The sequence below is a fragment of the Lactuca saligna genome, chromosome 3 (genome assembly GCF_052625555.1).
Source record: "Lactuca saligna cultivar CGN05327 chromosome 3, ASM5262555v1, whole genome shotgun sequence".
Classification (NCBI taxonomy): Eukaryota; Viridiplantae; Streptophyta; class Magnoliopsida; order Asterales; family Asteraceae; genus Lactuca; species Lactuca saligna.
In genome coordinates this window covers 42438569-42461679 of record NC_136419.1, presented here as the reverse complement: position 1 = coordinate 42461679, position 23111 = coordinate 42438569, and the positions used below count along the sequence as shown (strand labels likewise).

The window sequence follows — 23111 nt, the reverse complement described above, 5'->3', positions numbered from 1 at the left end:
TTGGGATCATGACAAGTCAATACATGGTAATTATAAGCTGTTGAGTTGGAGCAGCACGTGGGATTAATCTGATCTTAGCTTGTCAGTTCAGAATTCACGAGAGGTGAGTCTCCTCACCATACCAATGGGTCTAAGGCACCAAGGCCGACCCATTTTATGATATGTGGTATACTAGATGAAGTTACATTATGAGGCATGATAGGTTGTTATGTGCTAGGGAGTATGCTATTTTAAATGTGGTATGCTTGTATGGAAGACCATGGGAGAGCCCATGACACATGGATGTAAGACCATAGGAGAGCCCATGGCTTTCCTAAAAGACCAGGGGAGATCCCATGGCAACTGGATGTAAGACCATGTAGAGAGCTCATGGATTTCCTATCAAAGACCATGTGAGAGCCCATGGCACTTAATGTGTAAGTGTGGATTAGTGTCTAAGCCCGTAACTATATTTGATATGTACTTGACCCGGTTGTGCATGGTCGTTTTGGGTTGCCTTCACCAAAGCAACTTGATATGATGATTGATGGAGAAAGAGGGTTAATTATGATTTATTAATACATTATATGAATAATATATTAAAGTAGAAATCATATTGGTTAATTAATATTAGTCAAGAATTAATTAAGAATTAATTTTGTGACTAAAAAGACATTAATTAAACTTTGGGGACTGGAATTGTAATTATAAGATAGTTACAATTGGGCTATGGATCACCTTGGAACATAGGTTGGACGAATTCTATGGGAAGCCCATAAGGAATTCGTCCAAGGGCTGTTCTAAAGGGAGTCCATGGGTTGCTTAGGGCCTAAGCAGTCAAATTAGGGTTTCCTAGCTGATAACCCTAATTGCCTCACTATATAAAGACCCCTATAGCCCCAAAAACATGTGGAACTCTTTTGGAAGAACCCTAGGACGGTTTTGGTGCTTCTTCTCCTTCTATTTAGTCACCCTCTTGCTTGTGGTGTTTGTACGCCATTAGAGGAGTGACACTTGTGACTTTAAGCTCCAAGACAAAAAGATTCAAGCCATTCTTGAAGAGGTAATCATCTAGATATGCTCTTATGTGATAATTTCGATATGCATATCCTAGATTAGGGTTTGTAAGTCTTGGATGAATTGCATGTACAATAGAGAAACCTAGCTAGATCCAAGCTTTAGGGTTTGTATGAGCACATAGGATGTTCTTTTGGATAAAGACCATCAGTAATACCATGTCGGGAGCCCATGACATCCTGGAGTAAGACCTTGGGGACGAGCCCACGACATCCCTATATGTTGTATGCATGGCTTATGTGTATATGTAGCTGTTATAGCTAATATGATATGTGTTTATGTGGATTGTATGTGGGGTGTGCTCTGGAAAACTCACTAAGCATTAGCTTACAGTTTGTGGATTTGTTTCAGGTACATATGAGCCCAAGGGCAAGTGCAATGCTTGATGGTGCGTCTTGCACTATCTCTCAGGCATTTTATGTGACACTCTGATGATTGGAATAATATTGTTATTGTTAAGAATTTGAAAACAATTGTATTGAGATTTTATGGTTTATGGAAAGTGTTTTGACTATCTGAAAATGGTTTTTTTTTTTTTTTTTTTTTTTTTTTTTGAAAATTTAGGTCATTACAAAAGTTATGGCAATTTATTCAAGCCTACCAAATTGTAAATAAAAACTAATAGAACAAAGATAAAAGAAGAACATACAAAACTCAATCGATGTTTTCACAAATCATTAGATATAGTTTTCAATTGAGGGACCAAAAGTTTGAGTTATATACGTTAAAAAAATATTTGATGATTTTCTATAATAAAAAGACATATAATTGATCTTTTTTATTCCATAAGTTACCTGGATTCAATGATATTATATTAAAATAGAATTTAAAAAAAAAAAAAAAAATTTGCATTTGTTTTGTTTAAAAGTAACTCATTTAAAATGTTCATATGTCCACCTATTCACTTTTTATTCACCTTTTTACTTAGTTAGATTGTACATCAAAAATATATATCATATATCAGAGAAAATTTGGCCAACAGTTGCCAAAATTATGTTTTATAACACATATTTTATTGTAATGCGACACAAAAGCATGTGTCAAGGCATGATTGGCGGTCAAAATTTAGGAATGATTGAAAGATTTTAATAACATTGGATACAACTAAAGGAAAGAGAGTGCGTTTTTAACAATAATATCGATTTGTAGTTTCACTGAATCACTTATTGTACTTATTAAAAAACACTAAAACCAAAAAGATGATATTTGATTGAAAATAATTAACAAAGAATCACTTTTATAATTTCCATTTTGATTATATAAGCATATCTTAAACATTAAATAAAATTATCCATAAGATTCTTAGGCAATGAGACAAAGTATAAAAGTATGATCTTCTGTAATTGTCTGTAATATTCCCTTCTAATTCTATATTACTTAATTACTTAAATCTAAAAAATTGGTAAATTAATGGATGTCAAAGGATGAAAGGAGGTTGTTAGCACTTCCCATAACATATAAAAGATTGAAAATTCACGAACAAAATTCATGTTACTTTCAAGAACAACTGGCCGAACACTAAATAACGTTTATAAAAAAAATACATTTTAACAAATTTGAGGCATTTTAATTAAAACAATAGATTACTTAATTAATGAATTAAAAAAATTTCATTACTTAAAGCATTTTATAAGCCATAGAAAAATGACATTACATTTTGCAACTAGGACCATTGCTAACTGAGAAATACTCAAATGTTGGTCACCACTCACCACTACTTAAAGCATCGTTATTTTGGAATTCGGCATACCATTACATTTGGTATTTTGGTGTTCATGTTGTATTAACGATGGAAACTAATCATTTGGGTTAAAGTTTGGAGTTTAATGGATTACTTAATGATTACAAGTATTTGGACACTAAGTCTAACATTTGGGGTTATTTCCAAAATAATGGTTTTAGGGAAAAGGTTTAGATCGAAAACCTTGATCTTTTGAGGTTTTCTCTCATCATCACCATTCGTACGTTCATAAGGTGGTGTTTGATAATAAGATCCATAACTAAACTAAACATATTATATGTGTAGCTTTTGATGAACTTAAGATCGTATGACATAATAGAACAAAATAATAAAATTACCGGATTCCCTTCATATAAAACAATTATTAACATCAACATCACTTCAAAACTACAAATAGTACCCCTAAATCAAAATTTTGGTAACAAAATCATTGTTTACTTTTTTTTTTTAGATTTCAAAAATCTTCGAGAGAAATTATTTAGTACCATTTTAGCTGCAATCGGTTTTCAAAGAACAAAGTTATTGACGATTTTGCTGGTACTATATATCAACCATCACAAGCTTTGTTGGTGATTACATAATATGGGTTTCCTTTATTTTTTTTCTTAATTTTGGAATAATATATATATATTTTTTATAGATTTTTTCTTCTTATTATTGTGTGTGATTTACCTTAAATTGTGCTGGGCCTTCATGGGTTGTCTTACTATATAATATATAATATGAAAAGTAAACTAAACTATTAACAACTATATAATATACTATGGTTTTTGGAATAATTCTCGTTAGGATTTGTATTATATTAACAACTATAAATAATACAAAGATTTACATACATGCCTCTATACTATGTATAATATGAAAAGTAAACTAAAATAGACGATATGTTTTAACAACTTTAAATGCAATTTAAGATGTATTTGTTCTATTCTGTCTAGTCTCATTCCATATACCAAACACTATCTAAAAAACAAAGAGATATAAATATGAGGGACTTTAGTGCCATTGAGGACGATGATTAAGGTGTATGGTTACATGTTCAAATAGATTAGGGGTGTCTCATAATACATATCTCACACACTTTATATGAGATATATAAAGGATTATTTGTCATTTTACTTTCGATTCAACTTGTTTCACCCTTTTGGGTGGATTAAAATTCAAAAAATTAGTTCCATTTGACTTATGGTCCTATTGGTTTGTGGAATAAATAATTCTTGTTAGGGTTTTATATTGCATTTACAACTATAAATAATACAAAGATTTATATACCGGCTCTTTTACTATATATATATATATATATATATATATATATATATATATATATATATATATATATATATATATATATATATATATATATATATATATATATATATATATATATATATATATATGAAATGTAAACTAAACTATACAGTATGCTTTGACAGTTCCAACTGCTATGGTTTGTGGAATAATTCTCGTTATGATTTGTATTTCATTAACAACTATAAATAATACAAAGATTTACATACATGCCCCTGTAATATGTCTAATATGAAAAGTAAACTATAATAGACAATATGTTTTAACAGTTTCAAACGTAATTTAAGATGTTTTTGTTCTATTCTGTCTAGTCTCATTCCACGTACCAAACACTACCTAAATGGCAAAGAGATATACATACAAGGGACTTTAGTACCATTAAGGACGATGATTAAGGTGTATGTATATTCATATCTTTTTTAAGGCCATGCGATAGTATGTAGGAGCTGTAAGGCAGTAAGGCTATGTATTAAAGTTGTAAAGGTGGTCAGAGACTTGACAAAAAGATTTGGGGGAGATTTTTATTTGAGAGTACATCCTCATACATGATTTTTTTTTTGTGAGTTTGTGCATGAAGGAGAACCTTATGCAATATGGTTACATGTTCAAATAGATTAGGGTGTGTAATTATACATTTCAAGGTCTTACACAATTTGTTTATGGCCGTGCATCAACCTTATACCCTTTTATAATTTATTTTTCAAGGTCGTATGAGCCCATTAATTGGAAAATTTATAAGTCGATTTACTTGTAGAGTTTCATGGGTGTCATACTTAATTTTTATGACTTATAGGAGATCAAAGGACATTTTAAAGAAGTTAAGAAGCTTCATTCACAAGCTACTGAGGTAAGTTCATGCTATTTTAGCAAATATACCTATTTGATGCCATGATGGCATGCTTTAATTCTATATGCTTTGTGGAGATGTATGTTATGTATCATTTGTTATTATATCTTTATTTTAATAAATGAATAAGTTTATTCTCTTATTGATAAGTATCACAATATTAGAAATCTTTAATAATATTATATGCTATTGTCACATATCAATTTATTAATTCTTTATTTCAAATTCTAAATTTTAAATTTCCTACTCCAATTACATTAAATTAAAAATAATTAATTTTTCATTTTAAATTTCACTCTATTTACATTAAATTAACAACATTAGAATAAAAAATAAAATAAAATAAATATGTATTATAAGGTGATATAATTTTATTTATTTATTTAAATCAACGATTATAATTTTATATAACTAAAAAAATATCTCTTAATTAATAATTTATTTAAAATAATTGATTAATAAATTTAAGTTTTTACTATGAAATTTTAATTAATTTTATAACTGTAGTTTTCATATCTTATAAATTAGTGTATTTATAACTTGTTACTCTATGTATTTATCTTTGTATTTTTAGAAGTAGTGAGATTTTAAATATGAAAAGATTTTTAAGGAGATGTATGTTATGTATCACTTGTTATTATATGTATTTATAACTAGTTACTATATGTACTTATCTTTGCATTTTTAGAAGTAACGAGATTTTAAATATGAAAAGATTTTTGAGGGACATTTTTGAAACAACAAAGCCCAATTTCGAGCAATCAACGACCCGATTCCAAGCCCTTCCTTCTCCTTTGGTCCTAAAGCAATCTTCCAAGCCACCTAATCGATCTTGTTTTTTTCTTCATTGCCTCCCCAAATAAATCTTCTTCGCAGCTTCTTAAATAAATTAACAACGGAAATGTGCGCCTTGAAAACCGAGAAAAAAAAATAAAGGGGCAATGAACTCCAACCCCAAATAGCAAATATCGAACTTTTTAGCAAACATGAGCATTGCAAATCTAAAAACCTATATGTTTTGGCTTGGCGGGAAAAGTAGCTTTTATTGTATTTTCCAAATCCAATTTTTCTCTTTGTAGCAGGGTAATACCTTAATCAATGGAAGACGATGCAAAATCCTTTTGAAGGCAAACTTCTAGCATCATGTGAGCAACAAATCCATGGAAAAAAAACAAGTTGCATCCAAGATATCACTACCAACGACCAAAATAGATGGGAGTCACCTCGATGAAGGAATAGAGTCATAGACACCGTCCAAGATTGATTATATTTATATTCAGAATTCGAAGATGACGGAGATTTAGTTGACTAATAAAAGTTGTATTTTATTTCTAGTTTCCTTTTATTGTATTTTTACCCCATCTTTTTATTTTGCATGCAAATTCAAATATAATAAAAACATATATTGGGCTGGAGTTAAATTTCCATTTGCAAAAAAATACAAAACCGGATAATCTGGTTTGGAAACACTCGATCATAATCGGGTTACACCCAATCCTATATGACCCATGTAGTCATGTGGACCTCTAGGAATGATAAGAGTAACCATTTCATAACTTCTATAAACTAGGAATTACATGTTTATTGTTAGTCTGTCGTCAAATTGGCTAATGGAGTTTAATCTAAAGTACACTGGACATGCTATAAATGATATCGTCATTGTTTTTAATCTTCAATCAAATCATCTTTCAAGTGTTTACACCCCTCCAACCATTCCAATAAATTGCAAAAATGGAGACTCCATTAAATCCTAAGAAAACTACATCCAAATGAAACATGAATACCGAAATATTGATATCACATTTAACATGCTGTATATATAGATCAGACTTACCAGTTACCAATGTGCATACGCTACTTTTGCACAATGTGTGATACAATCCAGTAGATCTGTTAACCACAAGAATTGGATTTTACTATATATAGTAAAAATTGAGGAGAAAATAAAAGACTTACAATGTTATTGTGAGGAGACTTCCAGTAGAATCCTTGGATCATAATGACAACCAAGTTTGATGTGACAAGAATAAAAATGCTTAAAGAATGTTTTCCCATCCATTCAAACACAAACACTGTACGCCTCCATCTGTATACATCCACCTGTAAATAATTTACACGTGTTAAAATAACTACACTAAACCAATGGGGGGTTTATTTTGATATTTTGATATTTTTATTTACCAGTAAATATAATGCACAAAATGTGAGTCCTGATGCTGCTGAAGTTACCAGAAGGTAACTCAATGTGTACAAGCCCTTGTTCAAAGGAATACCTGAGATTGACAAAAAGTAAAAAGGTTAATAATAATATTGTAAAATATTATTTAGAAACTGAAAACTAAAAGCATATACATATATATATATATATATATATATATATATATATATATATATATATATATATATATATATATATATATGTACCTATGAGAGCAAGTATGGATCCAAGAATTAGAAATGAAGCTGAGAGGAGGGACCAGTTGCAAAGTCGATCTTTATGCCCCTGCAACAAATTCGGTCAACCAAGATTTGACCAAGGAAAATACTCTAAAATAAAAATGAAATTCACACCTGTAATTCGATCAAAATATGACCATATTGAAGACCAATTATGCAGGCCAAAGAAGCTGTTAAGGAACTGCATTCCAACTGTCATTCATTAGCTGTACAAGATTCAATCGCATTTTAAACAACTGATTTTGAATTCACAAGTTTAAATAATTAGATATATTACATTCTTGTATGCAATTTCATGAAGATGCTAAAACTGAAAGATAAATAACTTACCTTAAGATGCCTTCGGGTTCAAAAGGGGCATAGCACCATGAAGGTGAAGATTCTGAAACTTGACCACTCTTAGATATATTACATTCCTGTATACAAATTATATAATATATAAAAAATAACCAACTGCATATATGATATATGAATTTCATAATATATATATACCTTGAGGTTTCTGTAAGCAGGCTTTTGATATAAATGATCAATGCCAAGAATATATCTGTCTATCATTCCAGCAGCATTGCAAGCAGGCCCAAGATCACCTCTAACAGAGCATGTCACCTATAGTCAAGATAGATGTGATTTATTTGAAGAAAATAATAATTTTATCTAATAGGTTTAATAGAGTGGGGTCATACAGTACGGATTGTACTTCCATTTTCAGAAATTAAAGAGGATAATGAATGCAAGTCCTTGAATTGCCAATCTGCAACGTACAACCCATATGTCAATCCCATGTAGATGGCCAACAACAAAATTACACCACACCTACACCAATAACATACTTAGTTTCAAAGGGCTTATTGACCAAGTCAACATGTCTATTTGCTTACCATTAAGTTGGGAGGAAAAAAGAAGGGTAAATAGGTAAAGGGATGGTGTCTTAATACATTAAGACAAGTAATTTGGCTTAACCCATTAAGTTGTTTTGTCCATATTAAGTCAGAAAGAAGCATTCATGTATAACTGTTGGAGATTAAGTGCTAAACTCATAAACCCCATTAAGTAAAAAAAGAAACATCCTCTTAGACAGTTTATCAGAGGTCAGATTATTACAAGTTAAATAATCATCAAATCTAACAAAAGATTCAGAGTATCAGTTCTCACCAGTGCCAAATATAAACCCTGAAGAATGGCTCTTTCTTGTAGGTTTTACGGGGAATCCAAATTTCAAACAGTGCTGCAACAATGTATCCAATTGCTATCCTCTGAAATGATGACAATAATTGGAAAATATACATTAGTGAATTGATGACAAGAATTAGATGAAAAACGATAAGACATTGTAGTGTGTTAAGGTGTTGATTGGTCAAAGTCAATGACACCTGTAGGATGCCAAGCAGGCGTATTTTCTCAACATCAACTCCATATGTTAATGAAGTAATCCCATGTAGGTAACCACCTTGAAGAAAAACACCAAGAAGAAAAAGTTTCATTGCTCTTGCTATTGCTTTCCACGTTGCTTCGTATCTGTTTGGAATTTTCTGATGTTTAAGAAAGATAAAAGAGCGCTTCAGTTTCAAGTTTTCAGTTATTTGACTTATTTCCTTTGTAAAATCAAAGACACACATACATATATTGCTTAATCTAAACATGGTGTAATAAATAATTTACAGGTCAATGGCAATGATTAATCATGTGATGTGATTGTCTTTCAACCAACCCCTCAGTCTACCTAAAGTTTGGTGATGGTTGGAGTAACTTTGAGGTCAAGCATTATACAACTAAAGCTAGTTAATAATTACAGAGTTGAATATATTTATCATTAGAAATACAGTTCTACAGGATATGTTTATTCACCACCTTGTATACAATGGCAAGAGATACTCCAGCAGTGAAAAGGAACATAGGCATGACAAAATCTGCCAAGTGTAAGCCATTCCATGGGGCATGAGCAATAACTGGTAAACTAGAGCCAGCATAATCCACAAGCACCATAAGCTGAAAACAAGTAACAAACCATATTTTACTGGTAGCATATATTTAACTGGTAGCATATATGATTCAGGACACACACACACAAACACACACAAAAAGAAGAAGAGAAGGATGTAATAAATAAGATCTAATGTACTTTTTTAAGCGTTATTCTAACATCTAATTTCAAGGTTTACTACTCATCAACTAGTTAAAGTCTAAAACGGGTAAGGCAATCTGTATCTTGGATTTGTAATGGATATGTTTGTGAACTCTATCTAAAGCAATACCAGTTAATTAAAACTTTGAGCTGAATGACAGAATGAGGTCCACATATCCGAAATTTCAAATATAGTATTTATGTGAAAGACTATTATGGCTCGAGGTGTTTCATCTCAATTGAGTTATTCAGTGTTTCAATTTGTTTGTTTCTACAAGAGAACACATGTTCCCTATATAATTGCAAATGCATTGTCCTATAACGAACTCAAATTGAAGTGAATTAACTAAAGAAAGAAAGAAAAAATCAAGCCATTAATCTCGCTAATCGCTATCAAGCAAATTATAAAGTAAAATAACATCAGTCGAGTTGAACTTAACAGGCGATCATAGGTCTTCACTTAATGGTGAAGTAAAATTCGAAAATCGGGAGAGAATCGAATCAAACAAGATCGACATATGGAAAAACTTACGAAGATCGACAGTCCGCGAAAAACATCAAGTGAAGCGATTCTACAACCAATTTTCTTCTCTGCAGCGATCAGGTGTTGCTGGTGCTGCAATTCTTCGTCATCTTGTTGATGATCGCTCAGTAGCGGCTGAAAATCTGCCATTTTGCGTCTGCAATTTAGAGAAGATTTTGAAAAAAATGCCGGCATATGAGCTACTGAATGATTAAATGAAAGAAATCCAAAATTGAACATGAGATCTCTTTGGCATTATTTGACCAATTATTTGGTAAAGATATTGGTGATTCGATTCGAGTACGAATGAAATGGAGGGTTATTATGGAAGGATGTGTTCTTACGTGGACCAATCAGACGGAACGGTCCGGTTTTTATTTGCATCACGAATCATTTCGGTTCAAACATGAACCGATTTTGATGTATCCTTTTGAACCGTTGGTTTTTGTTTTGTTTCTTTATCCTTCATATTATATATTTTAATTTATTACTATCACTTTTTATATAACGGTGTCAAAATTGTTAATATCCTTGATCTATGAGAGTATTCATGTAAAACGTTTATATCATAAATTAAACCTTTTTTTTTTTCTGAATAATTCAAGTGTGATACGCCTTCATATATGAAGCCATCTTGGCACACATTTGAGCCAAGCCAGGTGCAAGCTCCACCCAAATATTAATAAAGGATATAGCCTTATGTGCTTTCCATCGTGCTTCCATGTCATTTTTTTTTCTTTAAAGTATGTGAGGTTAATTAGATAAAATTAAGGAAGAATAATTAGGGAAGAATCTCGCATTTGCGGGTGTTGGAGTTGCGGGGTTGATAAAATGAAATATGTCAAAAAGCATAAAATTTGTTAAAAATAGCTATTGTTTGTCAAAAAATTAAATGGAGCTCCTTTGCAGGAAAAATCGTAATCAGGATATCTTTTGTAAGAATTTTAAAAATCAGGTGGTGCCATTTTGTAAGAAAATTTTAAATTAGCATATGTTTGTTAAGAAATTCAAAATCAGCAGATGCTTTGTATCAAATATGCAGATCCATCAACTAATTTGTAAGAATTTACCAAAGCATCTATTCTTATCCATGCACATATAACAGGAAAAAAAATTACCAAATTTCTGTGAAGTGAATGTGTGAAACAAAAAAAAAAAGACTTTTAAAAAAAAAAGGCTTTATTAATTTTATCTAATTAATAAAGGATATAGCCTTATGTGCTTTCCATCGTGCTTCCATGTCATTTTTTTTTCTTTAAAGTATGTGAGGTTAATTAGATAAAATTAAGGAAGAATAATTAGGGAAGAATCCCGCATTTGCGGGTGTTGGAGTTGCGGGGTTGATAAAATGAAATATGTCAAAAAGCATAAAATTTGTTAAAAATAGCTGTTGTCTGTTAAAAAATTAAATGGGGCTCATTTACAGGAAAAATCGTAATCAGGATATCTTTTGTAAGAATTTTAAAAATCAGGTGGTGCCATTTTGTAAGAAAATTTTAAATTAGCATATGTTTGTTAAGAAATTCAAAATCAGCAGATGCTTTGTATCAAATATGCAGATCCATCAACTAATTTGTAAGAATTTACCAAAGCATCTATTCTTATCCATGCACATATAACAGGAAAAAAAAATTACCAAAATTCTGTGAAGTGAATGTGTGAAACCAAAAAAAAAAGACTTTTAAACATACAAAAAAGCAAGAAGCACCTACAAAGAAGTACCATCAACATGGTATCATATGCACAATGAAATTTATCAACAATGTAGTAAAACATATACTAATATGTCAAAAGCAATGTAAATCTGTCTAATTTCTATGGTAACTCTTATGCATATGCACAAATGGTAGAAGGAACCTCATCGGCTTTCTCTATTTTGATCAATTACTCTAGAAGGTGGGTTGAAAGCTCAAAAAAATACACACTAAAATGAATTTAATACAACAATATGCAAATAAATTGAGTTGAAGAACATTGTTTTCAAATTACTTATTTGCCCTTTTTTTCATTCATCCCATCTTCTCTCATGTTAAATTTGTTTTTTTAATGTAAGGGTAAAATGGTCATTTACCTCAACTTTAACTTGGACCAATCCATCATCTTCTTCCATTTGATCATTTCCAGGGTTCATAATCTGCTCACGCTCCAGCCTAAACTTCATTAACAGCTTGAATCTGTTTCGTTACCTCAGCTATACCTCGTGTTGTATTTTCAACTAAAAGAAATGTACGTGTTTGATCATCATTCACAAAAACCTCCCACTTGTTGCAATCAATCAAATACCTGTTTCCAAAAACAAAAAAAGTTAAACTAAAACTTATAGAAAGTTTGATATTCAAGATTGAAGGGTTTAAGGTTGACACCGTTTCTAAAACAATCTAATGAAGAACAAATAAACAATTGCAATGTAATACTGTCAATGAAGCAGGCAGTGCTTTACAGATCAGGAGTTTGACAATAAAAACTTGCAAACCAAATACTGGCTAATAATATGTTGTAAAAATCCAATAGACTACACAACTATAAGTCAAATCTAAAACTTTTCATGTCACGAATAATAGAGTATAAAACAAAAGACTTTGAACTCACGGATTATGACTATAAATGTCGGACTTTTTGTTAATCTTTTGATCTCCATTGTTGGTATTGTAGAAGGTGGGTTTAAAGTAGAAAAAAAAATTACACATTAAAATGAATTAACATTTTCTGATTCTTTTTAGCTGTTCTGGAAAATTTTTGTTTTTTTTGTTTTTTGTTCATTGAAAACTCTCATTTTAAACTACATCAAAACTATGCCAAACTATATCAAAATTATGGCAAACTCTCATTTTAGGTAATGCACTTTCAATTTTTACACTATATATATATATATATATATATATATATATATATATATATATATATATATATATATATATATATATATATATATATATATATATATATATATATATGGAAAAGTGAATATACCCTTAAGGGTATATAAGCTTAGGTACCCAATCCCACAATAATTAGTCATTTTGTTTGATATGTTTATTAGAATGTTCTTAAACTTTAACTCCTAACTTGATTTATTTTGAAGATTTTTGAAATTTACTATTATCTTCCTCCTACATCACATATTTTTTCCGAACACCGAGTAGGCTATATATATTATAGTTTAAAATGAAAATTATATAAAAGAAAGATAAATGTGAAATTTATAGAAATTATGGAAGTAAATTAAGTTAGAAGTTCAGTTATAAAAACATTGGACAATTACAATGTATATATAATATAAAACGACATATTATTGTGAGTTTGGGTACCTAAGCTTATATACCCTTAAGGGTATATTCACTTTTCCCATATATATATATATATATATATATATATATATATATATATATATATATATATATATATATATATGGGAAATGGGAATATATATTACAGCCTCACCTAAGCTTAGGTACTAAACCTCTTGAAAATACATTGTTTTACTATATAAAGATTACGGTTAATGGATTCACGGTTAATACTTCAAGATGTAAATTCAAGATCGACACAATAGGGTTTAGGGCTTAGGGTTTAGGTTTAGGGTTTAGGGTTTAGGGTTTAGGTTTAGGGTTTAGGGTTTAGGTTTAGGGTTTAGGGTTTAGGTTTAGGGTTTAGGGTTTAGATTTAGGGTTTAGGGTTTAAGTTTAGGGTTTAGGGTTTAGGGTTAGGGTTTAGGCTTTAAGGTTTAGGGTTTAGAGATTAGATTTAGGGTTTAGGGTTTAGGTTTAGGGTTTAGGGTTTAAATTTAGGGTTTAGGGTTTAGTAATGTTCACTTGGGTGGAGTAATAAACGATAATTGAGGAAAGAAAACAAAGATGGTAAAACAATAATGAAAGAAAGAAATGTTATGGAGGATGATATATTTTTACCAAGTGAAACCAAATTGGGCGTATTTAACATGTTAAAACGACATATTTTAGAGGTTTAGTACTTAAGCTTAGGTGGGGCTGTAATGTATATTCCCTATCCCCTATATTTATTTTCAGTATAAATATTACTTTTCGCAAGAAACTTCCAGCAATTCTAATGATTTATGCTTGAATGAATCACTACAAATATGCAATTCAAACTATATCAAAAAAAAAAATATGTATTTAATTTGAATTCCATTTTTATAGTGCAATCCTTGATATTTAGGAATTATTTTTTGATAATTTCAGAAATCTGAACATATCAATCTCAAATTTCTACCCTTTACCAATCTAGTATAGTTTGAAAAATATATACCAAACTAGTGTTTTTCTTCATTTTTTGTTTATTTTTCAATATTTCTTATTGTTTTTCTATTTATTTAAAATATTGGCTGTTTTACTTTTTTTATTTCAATTTTTTACTATTTTTGTTATTAAATGCCACTTTATTTTTTATTTTATTTTGATTTCAGATTTTTTTTTAATATACATTTAACATAAACATCTAACACACAAAAGAGCTTTATTATTTTGTTAGTTATATGCCTATTTGAGTAATTTTTTTCCACCCTTTATATAGTGATTATGAGTTTACTTTAATTTCCTTACCATTTATTTATACATATATTTTAAAAACTTAATCCTTTATAGAAGGAAGTTTTTTCTCATGTCTTTATTTATACAACATTTGCATGCTTTTTAATTGAGTTTCTTTACATTGAAAATAAAATATAAAAAGCAAAAGTTTACATATTTTTATGTCTTTACATAAAAACAAATATGTAAAAACATAAAAAATAAATTTTAAAACAAATCTAATTTGAAAAACGAAATAAAATACATGCATAAAACTAAATATGTAAAAAACATTTAGAAAACAAATTTCAAAATCAATAAAAACTTTTATTTCAAAACATGTGAAAACAAAATTGTAAAAAAATATATATATACGGACAAAATTTGATAACACAACTATTACTTTGTGCAAATTTGTAAAAATGAATAGTTAGGTAAGAAAACTGCAAGTTATGGTGATATAATAAACCAAAATAATAAATGGTAGAAAAAAACTGAAACAAAAATAAAATAAAAAGTAAACTGATATTTAAAAACAATAAATAGTAAAAAAACTGAAATAAAAAAAAAAGTAAAAAATCCGATATTTTAAATAAATAGAAAAACAATAAGAAATATTGAAAAATAAATAAAAAATGAAGAAAAATACTAATTTGGTAAATATTTTTCAAACTATACTAGATTGGAAAATATTTTTTTCAAAAACCCCATTTTGGTTAAAAACTCTTACAACCTGAATGCATTTTATTTGCTCAGCTTCATATTCTGTTATTCGTCTAATGCAGAAAATTTAGGAATTCAAATTAATAACATATTTAATATCTCATTAAATAAACAAAAATTGTATTCCCTTTTTTAAAAATTGAAAACAGGAATATAAAGCAATAAATTAGCATATCTTTTTAATCAAATAAAACAATCATTCTACCTTTAAGCCCTCCATCCTTATTCTTTGCATATATCCCGTTCTTTCCATACTTATAATTCCATTTTTACCCCTAACCCTTCAATTCTATCAAATCCGTTGACCGTTTATTAAAATTTATGAAAATTAGGAAATTAGGAATAGGAATAAATGAAAAATCTATATTATTTATAGATAGGGTGTAAGTGAGCTCAGCTACTCGTGAGCTATTCGGGATCGACTCGTTAAAAGCTCGACTCGAGATCGAATTAAATGAGCCTGAGCTGAGCTCGAGCCTAAACATGAGGTTCGTTTATTAAACGAGCTCGAGCCGAACTTCAATTAATGGGCTCGCGAGCCTCTCTCTCTCTCTCTCTATATATATATATATATATATATATATATATATATATATATATATATATATATATATATATATATATATACACACGCACACACACACATGGAGGCTCGTTTAGGCTCGCGAGCCCACTAAATTGTTCATGAGCCGAGCTCGAGTTTCCTCACAGTTAAACGAGCCAAGCTCGTGTTTGGTCAGGCTCGGGCTCGGCTCGGCTCGTTTACACCTCTATTTATAGATAAATTCAAATCATTTTAAATGGAGTATTTAATCCCTTATAATTTGATATATTTAATCATTGACTTATGTTGAGCATTTACCTTTTCAACATTTCACCTTCCATCATCAAGTTTTACAGTTAACATCCTCCCATGAAACTCCATACCTTGAAACTCAACTGCCTTCATTGCTGAATTTTCAGCTATTGTAAGGTAAAAAAACAAGATTTTTTCAACATTTTAATAACGTTTAAAGTTTTAAAAGATATTAAATAAGGCGTTTATCTTTTAAATCTTAGACCATGTTGTATAAAGTCCGATTTGTTTTACAACCTTATGGTATTCATTGGCAGCCATGAATAATACCTCTATATGTCTTTCTGAAACAATCAACAAAAACATAAATTCCTTAATGTCAATAATTAAAAAAAACAGAGGTATTGATTGCTGAATACAGGAATTACGATCATTATACTCATTTATTTTGGATCATTTTGGAGTTGCAATTGCAGTTTCAGATCAACCTTGTAACATCCAAAATTTCAAACCAATTTAAACTTTTTTAAAAACATGTCAAGTTCATCAATATATTACAACTTTGTTTTCAAAACATTGATTATCATAGTCTTTTCCCAGAAACATGACATAATAGGAGGGGCGGTACGATCACGCTTTGGACTTGCCGCGATCCCTTGAGGTACCTGAAACAATAAACAGAAACTGTAAGCCCGAAAGTTTAGTGAGATACCCCAAAATACCGATACACATACAGTTCACATAGCGATATCAACATTAGCATATTACATCAATAAAACAGAACAACATGCACTGGGTCCACAACTTTACAAGCTGGACTACCCCTGGGCCCTCAGTACGAGTCTGGAATGCTTACCGGGCCCTCAACTTGTATCTGGAATGCCATTGAGCCCTCAGTACGAGTCTAGAATGCCTACCGGGCCCGCAGCTCGTATCTGGAATACTCTTGGGTTTGTTGGCTACCGCACGGAGCAGTACAACCTCAACCCACCCCACATAACATGTCGACATGTAATATATAAATGCACATACAGGTAATCAATCAGTATCACAGGCTGTCCTACAGATCTACCCGACTAGCATATCAACTGGCATACATTCCTAACTCAACTCAACGTATCAATGACTACTAGGATATAAAATCCAATGGGTTGGCCTTGGTGCCTTAGACCCCTTAGTATAGTGAGGATAACTCATCTTGTAACGCTGACTCACAGAAATAAGCTCCAACCCTCGGGTCCCTGTCACAAACTCCACCACCTATATTTATCACGAATTGTATACGTAAGTTTATGATCCTTCTAGAACTATCCTCAAAAGTCAAAGGGTCAACCTGGGTCAATGGTCAAAGTCAACAGGCAAGGTCAACAGTCCATGTTGACTTGACTCGCCGAGTTCCCTCGGCTACTCGCCGAGTTTTCTTGGCTTCCGGTGCACTCGCCGAGTCATCGAGTGACTCGTCGAGTTTCCTAAACGAAACTCGACGGGTACACACGCGTGCATAATTTTGGGGAAATTCATCCGACTCATCGAGTTGTTCATCAACTAGCTGAGTTTCATGACGATCTTCATCGGACTCGCCGAGTTGTTCATCCAACTAATCGAGTTCACTACTTTCTTCAGCAGACTCGTCGAGTTCACGACCTTCTTCATCAGATTCGTTGAGTCATCCTTGTAACTCGCCGAGTCCGTCTGGTCCTTTTTTCCATACAGACTTATTTTGAGCCATGCAGTGGCTCAAATTCATAGATCTAGGTTTCTATGGCACACTTATCACGTAAAGTCACAAACTTTACGTACATGCATTGCTCTTAAGGCTCTAAATGCCATATCTAAGCTCTTAATGGGTCTTTATGCCCAAGAGGGACCTCATGCATGATCAATTCTGCGACTTTATGTTGCTAGAGCTTGGAGAGGGTTCAGATCTGAAGTTACAACTTCAGATCTAACTCATTGTTCAACTTATCAACCCTTAAGGTCCATAGAAAACCCTAGAACTTCATAAAAAGGAAACTCACAGAAGAGATGGTGATTTAGGATACCTCTGGAAAATGATAACTGAGAATAGTGCTGATTTCCCCACCTTACTTGCTCCAACCTCCTCTTCCTTCAAGCCTTCTTCTTCCAAAATCTTCAAATCAAGCTTCACACACTCACCAAAGCACACACACACTCGAATCAGACTTCTCAGGGACTCTCTAAGATTGTAAAGAGGCCCAAGGGAGGCTAAGGCTCCTTTTAATAGGGACACAAACCTCGGTAATTAGGGTTTGACTTGCCAGCTCCTACTCGCTGAGTTCCACTAGTGGACTCGCCGAGTCAGTTACTTAATTTGCGATCCAATCCCGTTGCTACTCAACGAGTAGGGCAACCAACTCGTTGAGTAGGGCCAAAACCAAGAAACTATAATTGAACAATACTTGAGAATCGGGACGTTACAAGCCTTCCTATTTCAAAACGTCAATGAGAGACTGGATTTAATTTTTTATATAAAAAAAGACTTGAAAGAAAGCATACCAGTAGCTTTTTTTTGGATCTTCCTTACCAAGAACCACCATATGACCAATGAGCTTTGGCAATTACCCTACATGGACATTAACAATATAGCTACACGTCAAAAAAGATAAAAAACAACAAACAAAGTTATCAATGTCTAAGCTTTTCTTTGAGTAAATATCCAAAATGATTTTTTCATCATCTTTTTCTGCAAAGGCATGACAAGGTTTCACCAAAATCAAACACACAAACCCATAAATTTTCATGTGTTTTGCTATTAATACATGTGGAGACTATTGTATGAACAGGGAAAACAAAAAGAAACAAAACCATATTGTTGTATTAAATTCATTTTAGTTTCTAGAGTAATTGATCAAAACAGAGAAAGTTGATGAGGTCCTTTCTGCCATTTGTGCATATGCATAAGAGTTACCATAGAAATTAGACAAATTTACATTGCTTTTGATATATTAGTATATGTTTTACTGCATTTTTTATAAATTTCATTGTGCATATACGAACCAAAACTGGGGGTTTACTGACGTGAAACATAATCTGAATGATCTAGCTCATTTGTTTTGAATGGTTGTTAAAAAAATTTACATTTATGATGTGGCTACGATTTGTCAATAAATAAATAAATAAATAACTTATTAAAAACATGCTATTGTGGATGCTCTACTAAGATCTTTGAAAGTGAAGTATATTACCACTGAATGGCAATAACTGAAGCCTGATATTAGTTTGAAGAAAAACCTTGCTTGAAGATTCCATTAATCTTATACCCATGTGAAAAAAAATAGTAAAACAACAATTAAAGAATAATAACAAATTCGAGAAACTGCACCTCGTCCTCACTGAATCTGCCAACATTAGTAATCTTGTCGAATTCTCCTCCAGCTGCATACTCCATGACAATGGCCAGATGAGTTTCCGTTAATAACACCTGCACTTCTAAACATTCAGCATACACACATACAAACACATAAGCAAGCATGTAAAGAAATCTGTAGAGATAGAAACTAAAACAAAAGTTTGAAGGTTTATACTGTGTTTGATTCCTTGATTAGAAGAAAGAATGAGAAACAAAAAAAATACTAATTTTTTAATCATACCATACCTCAAATTTGTGCCATATGCTTATACATACCAAATCGACATCGAACAACCGAAGGTCTACAAAAATCCTTTCTTTAAGAAGAAGAAGAAGAAAAGTCAACAGCCCATTAGTTTTAATTAGAGGAAAAATTAGGGTAAGAAAAAGAAGAAAGTCGAAAATGAACCGTTTTCCTCACCAAATTGAGTTCGTCATCCATAAATTGAGAGAATGTTGAGATCGATTTTGAAGAAGTTCGGATAAGAAACATTCAATCGATGCAGGAAGTGGAAGAATCAGAAAGAATCCAGGCCTGAAGTGAAATTCACAAAAGAAAAAAAATGCAAAAAATCATCAATAATGACAAAAGCAAAACCGAATAACGAATGAAATCGAGAAAAAAATCGCTTCCGGGGAACATATTTCCATACCAACTTTTAAAGTCAACGAAGCAATGTTTCTTTGAATTGCCATCACCATATCACAAAATAAAGATTTAAGAAATTGGTAGTTTTATTAAAGAAGGGTATAGAGGAGACGGAAAGCAATTAGACGATGGCGGTGAGGAAGATACATCCGGAAGGTTCAAAGGGCCGCTATGTAAATAGTCGATTAGCTAGCAGTAGCGGTGGAGATGATTATAACAACACCGACTCATCCGACGGTTATTTGGCGGTGGGATGTCTTTTGTTAGCACCTCATTTGCAGCTGGGGAGGTGGAAGCACGGAACAACACATATCAAGCAATGATAAAAATACAGTTAAGGAAAAAAAAATCAGTTGAAAGTCCTCTTCACCAAAAGACTTCTAAATTAGTATCTATATAAATTATTTATAATTGTCACAAAAGAAAACCCACTAAAAAAAGTAAAAAAGAAGTTTTGATTTTGATTCAATCACAATCAACTGCTGATCATGTGGTACTTTTCAAAATTAGTATGTATTGTTTTGTCCCATACATGGGCAACTTAAAATGATTGTGGCTTTCAACAACTATACTTGTATAATGTTTTATTTTGACAGAAGCTAGAAAAAAAAAATAACACCAATTACAATGTAATAGACTAATTGCCAATAAAAAAAAATAACATCAATTACAATGTAATAGACTAATTGCCAATAAAGGGCATTGCAACCATTAAATACTCTCATCTTACAAAACATATGCCTAAATTCATTGAAAGAATGGTTAATATCATAAAAGAAGATATATATTAGGCTCATTCCGAATTAAACTTGAGTTTTTTTTTTCTAAAAAATACATTGTATTTATTTATTTATTTATTTATTTTCAATTTGGCTCTTTTTTGTAGGTTTATCTATACCATTTCCAGATCTAATTGTTGAAAGACTAAAACAAATGGTCACTGTGGTTAATTTAAAATTGTCACTTTGATCTAAAAAAGTTTGAATTAGCACCAGAGGTCCAAACTTTTCATTTTGTTGAGAGTTTTATACAATTTAATTCAAACTTTTTTGTAATGATGATTTTAACCTTGATTTTTTTCTGCTTTTTTAGTTAATTTATTTATTTAAATATTTTTATGATTAAAAGAAAAACACTTCTCTCTCTCTCTCTCTCTCTCTCTTTCTCTCTCTCTCTGGAACATCAATAAACACACAATCAAAACCCTTTGTTCATGTTTGACTGCCCTACCACTACCTAACAGTCGCCAGTGAAAGATCTGTAAACACCCTCGAAGCAACACCTCCACCAGACACCACCTATAACATCCGCCAAACACCACTTGTAACATCCTCATTTATTCTTATAACGTCACCTTCATCTCCTTATTACCGTCGTTGGAAACGCACATCTGTTTTTGAAAACCTCTTATGCTCGAGCCTTCAACCATCATTTGTAGATCTGGAAACCTGAACCCATCTTTTGTAGTCGCCGCCCTTGGTCGCAGATCTGGAACATTGCTATCGTAACTTATCGTTGGTGAGATCTTTAGCAACGACGCTACGAATTAGATCTGGAAAGATGAAGTCAAAAAAGTGACGAGCGTTAGGGAGGGAGGTTTCAGATATGAACAACCACCAAAGATGTATTTCTCCAGTTCGATATGTTGATGCTTGGTGGTATGAAGACGAAGGGTGGCATCATATTTTCCTAGATTGTTCTTTATAGCGGCCGACACTGGTGTCATCACCGGCCTCAATGACATTCTCTACGCCTGAGGTGTTTCTCACCTTCCTATCTCCACCACTTCCCTCATCATCGCCTCCTAGAGGTGGGTTTGCGGATTTACGGAGCATCACAGAGGTGGGTTTATAGGGTTTGTAGATATGAGAGAGAGGGAGAGAAGGGTTAACAGATCTAAAAGAGAGGGAGAGAAGGGAGACAATCTGAGAACACCATCCTTTTTCACCGGAGCTAAGGTTTTCGGTGGTGACTTCTTACGTTGTGTGACAACCCGATATTTCGAGACAGTATGATGGATCACAAGTGAAATTTAAATCAAAATTTAACTTTCCTAAAATCTTATTTGGGTAAAAAAAAGTAGTAGGAATCGTATCAAGGTTTTCGTACATATAAAGAAACCTAAAATCCGAGTTATAACGAAGAAGTTATGACCAACCGAAGATTCTCGGCGAAACCGGCAACACCGATTAAACGAAAAATGTGAAGTTTTAATACAATAGTTTTTAGCCTTAAGTATCTAAATGAAAGTTGTAGATAACATTAAACCGTAAATGTACATAAAAAGAACATCCAAATCTGACTTCGTATGAGGAAGTTATGATTTTTCTAAGTTACGAATATAGCAGTAGACAGCTAAAAACTCGAAATAGAGATCGAGAGACTTTTTGCCGACACAAAATAAATGAGAATCGAAGGTCTCCACAATAGTAGCGCAACGGTAAAAAGTCTGACGAAAACGGACGTCGGATGAAGAAGTTATGGATTTATGACGGAGTTTTCGTGTCCCGGCCTACTAAAAATAATATAAAGATAATATATCAATAATATAGTAAAAATAAAGTCAAAATTAGCCAATGGAGTCTAAACGAGAGTTGTAGAGCATAATCTCACCTACGCGTACATATAAAGAACGTCAAAAACGGAGCTCGGATGCGAAAGTTATGAATTTCTGAAGTTCAGGCACGAATCCCGAATCTATGTCAAAACTCACGACGTGAACCCTTTGAATGACCTTTCCAGAGCCACTTGACATGTGACGCATGCCATGACGATTTTGGATGAAACTCACGACGTGAATTATGAAAAACTCACGACGTGAGACCCAAAATTCACCCTATAAATAGGAATCGTGGGCAGCCGGCTTTGGTTGTTCATTTCTATCATTTCTCCTACTTCTACACCCTATTAAGCCCCTCTAAACTACCCCGAAGCCCCGGTAACACCTCCAACACATGATGCAAGTCCCGAAGTCCCGAGTTTTCCGAGAA

At 32.0% G+C, this 23111-nt stretch overlaps 1 protein-coding gene across 2 annotated transcripts; it reads right to left on the bottom strand.

Annotated features, from left to right (window-relative positions):
* Nucleotides 1-6342: 6342 nt before the first annotated feature.
* On the bottom strand, nucleotides 6343-10356 carry LOC145036030 (uncharacterized). Of its 2 annotated transcripts, none has more exons than XM_078984517.1 (13): nucleotides 10067-10356; nucleotides 9261-9398; nucleotides 8783-8941; nucleotides 8565-8665; nucleotides 8096-8225; nucleotides 7902-8018; nucleotides 7740-7825; nucleotides 7524-7590; nucleotides 7377-7455; nucleotides 7134-7225; nucleotides 6909-7052; nucleotides 6787-6842; nucleotides 6343-6702 (listed from the first exon to the last, which is right to left on the bottom strand). In XM_078984517.1, exons 1-12 carry the CDS (start codon nucleotides 10295-10297, stop codon nucleotides 6807-6809), a joined length of 1380 nt encoding a protein of 459 aa, XP_078840643.1. In that variant the 5' UTR covers nucleotides 10298-10356; the 3' UTR covers nucleotides 6343-6702; nucleotides 6787-6806. The 2 variants fall into 2 exon arrangements, with proteins under 2 accessions (XP_078840643.1, XP_078840642.1); XM_078984516.1 differs by having other exon boundaries at nucleotides 6343-6711; nucleotides 10067-10355.
* Between the last annotated feature and the right edge of the window lie 12755 nt (nucleotides 10357-23111).

Excerpts from the sequence above, each read along its gene's own strand:
- LOC145036030 (XM_078984517.1), bottom strand. The coding sequence starts at position 10,297 with ATGTTCAATTTTGGATTTCTTTCATTTAATCATTCAGTAGCTCATATG. Across the intron at positions 8,666-8,782 it reads GCCTGCTTGGCATCCTACAG|AGGATAGCAATTGGATACAT; the intron begins GTGTCATTGACT and ends TCATCATTTCAG. Across the intron at positions 6,843-6,908 it reads AGTCTCCTCACAATAACATT|ATCTACTGGATTGTATCACA; the intron begins GTAAGTCTTTTA and ends TGTGGTTAACAG.